The 7,071-nt window shown below is 37.2% G+C and overlaps 1 protein-coding gene across 1 annotated transcript; it reads right to left on the minus strand.

Annotated features, from left to right (window-relative positions):
- Positions 1 to 541: 541 nt before the first annotated feature.
- LOC145481989 (E3 ubiquitin-protein ligase MARCHF3-like) lies at positions 542 to 6,990 on the minus strand. The gene is made up of 4 exons (XM_081460574.1): positions 6,900 to 6,990; positions 4,644 to 4,804; positions 3,063 to 3,392; positions 542 to 2,437 (listed from the first exon to the last, which is right to left on the minus strand). The coding sequence occupies exons 2-4, from the start codon at positions 4,779 to 4,781 to the stop codon at positions 2,099 to 2,101; spliced, it is 807 nt and encodes a 268-aa protein (XP_081316700.1). The 5' UTR covers positions 4,782 to 4,804; positions 6,900 to 6,990; the 3' UTR covers positions 542 to 2,098.
- Positions 6,991 to 7,071: the final 81 nt, after the last annotated feature.

Consider the following 7,071-nt stretch of genomic DNA (forward strand, 5'->3'; position numbering starts at 1 on the left):
GGTTTAGGATATCTGTGATATAATAGTTTACTGAGATAGAAAAACATCAAAGAGATAATAATAAACCATAAAATAACAAGGGGAAATTCAAACGACGAACTGGAAAAATTTAGGCTTAACGTTTCACGCAAACCGTGACGTACAAAATGTGGCTCTCTTAACTTCACCACAAACCAGATTTGTGAGTCTGTGTTAGGACAGTTATTACTTAGGGGTCGTACAAAGTTTGAGGCACGCTCACATTGGTCTTCGTTAGCAGTCTACTTCCAATCCCCAAGGAGCCTCCCCGCCTCCTTTTAACTCGGCAACTCACCCCCCCCCCCCCTCAACGCACTAAGACCATATCATTTCCTGTGATTGACAAGATAATTAATCACAGCTCTACACGGTGTTTTACTGAAGCACAGGGTGTAATGAAAAATTTTCTTAGTTTTTACTCCAACCGAATGGAATAAAACTAAGCATAAGCCCAGAAGTACGCCTTGCGGACCAGTTTTTTTTTTTTTTACGTCTCAGAGGACTTCTTTTTAACAAGACAGCATTTTTCGTAATACTACAACTTAGTAAGTTTATTTGCAGTAGGCTTTATACAACCAACATCTAAATATATGCAACTATTCTGTAAAACATTTTGAAATACAAATTAGTGATCATCAAATTAATCTGTCGAACAAGGTTTCGATGTTAATTTTTTTGTATAATATTCTACTGCGAATGTATTACTTCTCATCATAAAATAATCGTATACAATTAAACATCATCTGCTTTAACTAATCAGTGGCTACAGGCTTTTATACAAAACGAACTAGTAAATACAATGACCATCTATACATCAATCTACGAATTCCCTTACAACTAGCAATATGCCAGTGCATAGCCAGTACAGTTACCATAAATCCCATCCCCCTTTCCGATGGGCTTATCATGTTTGGGGGACACCATATTGAAGGGGGCAGGGGGGGGGGGGGTTAATGGAGAGATAATGGGGGAAGGTGCTTGTTTAATTTGTCCAACAAAATACTGATAGGTTATCTGATTGCCACACTTTCTGTGCCTATTTTGAACAATAAAGTGTGCTATGTACAATTCTTTTTGGGTACCAGTACTTGCCAAATAATATTTCCCACAAAGTTTCAAATACAGTATGTGAATTTGTGCCTGGATTAGTGCTGTAAATATTCGCCAGGAAAACAGGGGCTTTGATGCAATAAATGAAATCTGGAGTGACCAATAAGTCCTTATGCATCCCATGGCATGACAAGCACTGTTGTGTGTTGAGTGAACAATGAAGTCTTCAATTTTGTGAAAATTGAGCATCTTATAATTTCACTCTTCCAAAATTACGAAATTAAGTTTCATGACAATTTTGTGTAATAAATTAACATACATGTGATACTTTCAACTTAAAAGATGTGAATTTGAATTTTAAGTTGTGGCCTTTCAATGAGGAAACCATGCGCTTTTAATCTTTTCACCCTGATTGCACTCAACTGCAACTCATGCATGCATATTCCATGGCAGAGAAGTAGAAAGATGCTGTGAGAGTGAAGTGTCAATTTACAGTGACCCTGGACAGCAGTTACTCAGACTGCTTGATCGAAAACCCAACACACACCATAACGAAAAATGTGAAATCTATTTAGTGACAAATTTGCAATTTCCCTCCTGATGTTATAGAGAAACATTCCTATGTTACAATATCAATGTACATGTAGACATGTCTGGTCTGTATATACTCATTCCATAATCACCTCTTGAAATCCATGCATATTAAAAGTATGACTACATTTCCAAACACTGAGAAGGGAGTTGAAAGTACCTCTAGTAGCAAGGCATTTTTGAGGAACCTTGAGGTTTTTGGAAATGTGGTCAAACACTGTCTTGAGTGTCTGATATATCTTCTCAATCGAAACTAAAACTAAGGAGAAAACTGAGAAATAAAGCCAAAAAAATCTATGCTAACTACAATCAGATTATCCAAACACCGTCCGGTCATGATTTTCTTTGTTTAAACTTGACGAGTTTGAGGAAAGTATATAGTACTCTGACAGGGCCTAGTTACCTAAGACTAAAAACTGTTTCATTTGCAGTAAGTTTATCATACTATGTGTGACATTTGTATAGTCCGTCCACTACTTCTTTCCTCTCGACTCCGTTGCTGTGGCCCAGTTGTTTGGCCAGGGCCAACGACAATGGACCAATCTTGGTTCAAAGCACACCATTTCCTCCAGTAGAAGAGACATTTTGTCCACCAGCAATACAGAAGAGCAGCATCGAGAATTATTCCAAATCCATTTACCACATAAAATATTACGCATGCTGTTGAGACACACAGTTCAGATGCACTCACAGAGATGGAGAATACATTTAAAAATAGTCCAACGACAAATACAGTAAACCAAATCAACGGTGTAGGCTTGTCCTCTGGCTTGCGCCACTATAATGAAACAAAAACATGATGTTGGTCAGGGAGTGTCTCCTTTTACTGCTTCTGATAGATGTCGCATTTTTAGGGCAGATTTATGCAACAAAAAGGTCTTATCCATTTGGTGTCTTAAAAAATCTCAAGGGTAGCTGACAGCCCTGTGCATTAACGTTTACTACATGGCGATTTTCGCCAGTAACCAGAGCTTACCAGCAGTTTTGATTTGCTAATTTGCAGAACAACGTTGTTTAAAATTCCGTACAAATAGGCAATCATGTATTATCAAACTTGTACCCACACTTTGAACAGGCTTTAAAGATGTAAATAACGACTTGCTGTTCGATCAGAAAACAAAATAGTAGAAAGCATTACCAATATAAAAATAGTCATCCAAAGGTATCCGGACAAAATGATAAGTGGGAGGGAGGAGAGGAACTCAGGGTGTTGCAATAATTAACAAGCATCACATCTAAAGGAATTAACGATACTCCTTATTGCACTACGCTATGGAAATACTAGTTACACACCAAAACTCATGGCTTCTCAAAACATATGGCTCCTCATTCTCTTATAATGCAAACCATTTTATCTACCCTTTGCTACTGTTGACTGAATCAAAGATATTAAACAAACTTACCTCGGCATATGGCTTTCCCTTTTTCTTGATATCAACTTTATATCGACATAGTTCACAGGTGTTTTTGACTTCTTTTTTGAACCAGGTTAACAGACAAGATGCATGGACATGCTTTGCAGAGCCAGAACAGTAACAAGGTGTTATGAGGGGTTCTTCACCAGAGGAATGGCATATACGACAAATGCTCTGGGACTCGGACAGATCAGTATTTTCCTGCTCACTTATTTTGCCCTGCATTATTGTGGCTAAATGCTTCTGCTGAAGGTCTTTCATCATGTTGTATACCCGTTGCTGTCGTTGACGTCTGCCGGCAAGAGTGCTCTGTGGTGCCTGGTCAACAAAGGGAAGTGACAACTTAATGTCTGTCTTAATTATTCTTAATTTTGGAACAAAATTTCAGCGTTAATTTCTAACAAGATAGTGAAATTAAAAAATTGCCATGTCAACATTTGGTGTGAACTTTCTCAATTCAATAAACCAGTCAAAAAGCGACGATTGAAAGTGTAACTTGTCACATATCATACTAAACGTTATTAATCAAATAGTACACTTGTGAAATCAAGAAATAATTTCACTTGCATTTTGACAAAACGTGTGTGAAATTATTTCCTAATTTCACTGCTCACCATTTGATTACCTATACTAGTGTTGTTTATTAATAATACCATGCTAGCTTCAACAAAAGGCGTGTTGTATTTTTGGAAATATATAAGCAAGGCAGTGCTTACACAAATGATTCTCTGAAAAAAGTTTCATCATCAGTGTATGATGAGAGCTGTTTTAATTAATATTTAACCCACCCTTGGGCAGATGATTCCCCCCCCCCCCCCCCCTGGAGGAGGGACTCCAATATAAAAAGGACGGGGGTGCTCTTCGTACCTTTTAGGGGTTAAAATGCAATTTTGGTACCTCTTAGGGTGTTCAGTCTCAAAGGGCCCACAGCGAGAGCTTTTGCAGTACCTTTTAAGGGCATTGAGCCAAAAACCATTTGAGAGGAGATATTTGACAATCAACTGATTTTTTGCTATTAAAAATAATGAAAGTGTCAATCAATGTTAGTATTAGTTTTAGAATTGGTACTTCTTAGGGATATGAAAATTTCAAGCCCCACAAACAGGATCTTGGTACCTCTTACGGTATCTTTCCAAAATTTCCGATGAACTCACCCTTTTTCTATGGGACTCTATATGCTCGTTGTGAAAAAAGTTTGCACTCATTGTCTGTAACTTTACCTTTCCAAGGATGGCTTTGTGCCCGAGTTTACTCATGTACTGTCAGGCTATAGACCCTTTTCATAAATGGCTGCCGATTGTAAATTCTTTAATTCGTAAGTATTCAAATTAGCCTGACTAGCCTTGTTCTTGAGTTGATATTTCAAAAGAGTTTTTATTCCCAAATGGGTTTAGTGACGCTAATTTAAATGCATACAAAAGAATTTTGGCAGCCATTTATGAAAAGGGTCTGTAAAGCATTCATCAACCCAAACACAATTTATCTAAAATTGATCTAAAATTAAAAGTTAATTTCCATTAGATTTTTGCTGAATTCAGTGATTTTGACTGTAAATTATGTATGACTAACCTGTTGATCTTCATTTTCTTGGGAGGATGAAGTTCCAGATTCAGCAATGCATGGCGCCACAACTTGGACTTTGTGGACAGACACAGATGGTGACTGTTTTGTCTCTGATTTGCCAGCACCTTCTTCAGCAGAAGCCATCTTAATAGTTTAAGGCAACCAACCTATTAGACAGTATGTCAGGATATTGTTAGCAAATAAATCACACTACTGATTACAGGAGGATAACTGTCTACAGGTCACAAGGGTCAGAAAATGTCATTCTATTCGCATTTTGTCCCTCCCCACCCCTGTGCAATGTTGACAATTAACACTTTCATCTAACACAAGTTTACATTTTGACATGTTCCAACTTTGAAAGGCGGAGTGGGAGACTTATTCTGTAGGCACTATGGTTATGATTTCATGTTTTTGCACATTTTCCAAGTGAACACAATTTGTCCATGGTTGTAGGCTGTTTGTCATACTTGTAACTTTAACCATATGACCACTGCTTTTAATTTGTTTACAAAGATCTCCTTAGAAATGCAGGATTACATTTTCAATCTATCAGGAGCCTGTCTTTTTACCTGTATAAACCTTGCTGGAGAATCAACTTGTTCTACAGATTAATGAATGAAACATTGACCATTCAACCTCAGGCTTTAGAATGTCTCCTTATCTGACCAATCACCATCAGAGTCACTTTATAACATTGCCAGTAAATCTGCATGATCTAATTAAGTTAGTAGCTCAAGCATATAGACACATGTCCACATTTGATCCACAAAATTATGTGGGAGGCAGAATTCCGGCTCTTTCCACAAAGAAAAGAGAAATTAACATATCACTGTAAATTAAAGCTGCTCATGCTTACTCATGACTTATATTGTTGTGTTATACAAGAACTGGTTCATGCTTTTATTTACGTGTCTCTCAGGTTATGGATGCTCTTAGAGGTTTAGAGAGCACTTGAGAAACTAGGATTAATTTGTTCATCTTGGCTACACCTCAAGCAACTCTTAGGCTTCTATTGTACATGTAGTCTCTCAACTCTCACATGCAGCCATCATGTGCTCTAAAGCATGATTAAGGTCTTAGTTAATTTGTGAAAATATTGGAAAATGATAGACCTCCAGTTTTATGAAAATTGTCTTTTGGCATTAGATTCCCTAGAAGACTTTATTTCACACTTAGCATATTTCCCCTTTATGAAACAGCCAGGCATGACCATGAAAAAACATCTTAATTCACATAGCACTTCACATGGGACTTCACAAACCCTAAAATGTACTTTCCACATACATGTACCAATTTGCAATTATCTGCCACTCTAATGTATTCAGATCTAATTCTTAAGAACAACATATTTTCATCTGAGACAAAAGAGTGGATCTTAACAGACATCCTGAACTTTACCTTTGTTGGTTAGCTTGTAGTTATGTTCTAGCTATAGATGTTAAGATCCAGTTATAACAATCAACACTGACAAAATGGTTCCTAGTATAACGCGGAAATATCTTTAAATTCAATTGCTTTGTAAATTCCAACTCAGGAAAACGATTTTATTTCGTATTTAGCATGCATCTGAACTCTATGGACTTTCAAATCATTGATTGTTGAGAAAAACAAAGAGAAAAATTACTTCGAATTCGATAGAAACGACTGTTAGTCTGTACAGCAATAAAATCTTCGAACACAAGTTCGATCACCAGTCTTCCAATCCATGCACATTCAGTTCATCTACCTAAACATTGAGTTAATTGGCAGGGATAAATACAAAATATGCAAAAAAAAAAAAAGATCTATAGGGAAAAAAATTATTTAAGGCTATGGTAGTTAATAAGAACGCCAAAAGACTGCCATGTATTATTCTTCGCAAAGGACCGCCAGATATTTTAACTAAGGCGATCGAACTGAAACTGCTAACGACTTCCGCAAAAGAAAGCAATCGTACAAAGAATCAGCTCGCATTTCAAGATCAGACTTAATACTTTGCATCGAAGATCGGTCACAACCTTCCCACGCGAACAGAATTGAATTTCATCTGCTTTAAGCTTTGAGGAAATATTCAGAGGATCTCTGAGGAATACCGAAATTTCATGTCGGGTAAACTACAACATAAATTGGAAAATTTATCATGGAAATGACCGCGATAAAAGAGTAAACAAGAAGAAACAACAACGGACTACCTCAATGAAAAAGAACTCGACAGCTGTGCCAGTGCGAAGAGAACAGTTAGTAAACCATTTCGTTAAACACACGGAGAATTATTCTTACCTTTTACTTACAGCATCATGAGGACGTCACAAGGAATACTTAGCAGAGAAAGCAAAATTTATCGCCAACTGGTCTTTACCACATGTCGTATTAATCGGATATGGAGCCTCTTACAATAAATTCGTACCCAGGCTGATACGGTTTGTGAAAGTGGGCTGAGAATTGGGCCGAG

The sequence above is a fragment of the Orbicella franksi genome, chromosome 3, assembly GCF_964199315.1.
Source record: "Orbicella franksi chromosome 3, jaOrbFran1.1, whole genome shotgun sequence".
Classification (NCBI taxonomy): Eukaryota; Metazoa; Cnidaria; class Anthozoa; order Scleractinia; family Merulinidae; genus Orbicella; species Orbicella franksi.

Excerpts from the sequence above, each read along its gene's own strand:
- LOC145481989 (XM_081460574.1), bottom strand. The coding sequence starts at position 4,781 with ATGGCTTCTGCTGAAGAAGGTGCTGGCAAATCAGAGACAAAACAGTCA. Across the intron at positions 3,393-4,643 it reads AAGAAAATGAAGATCAACAG|GCACCACAGAGCACTCTTGC; the intron begins GTTAGTCATACA and ends TTTGTTGACCAG. Across the intron at positions 2,438-3,062 it reads AGGGAAAGCCATATGCCGAG|TGGCGCAAGCCAGAGGACAA; the intron begins GTAAGTTTGTTT and ends GTTTCATTATAG.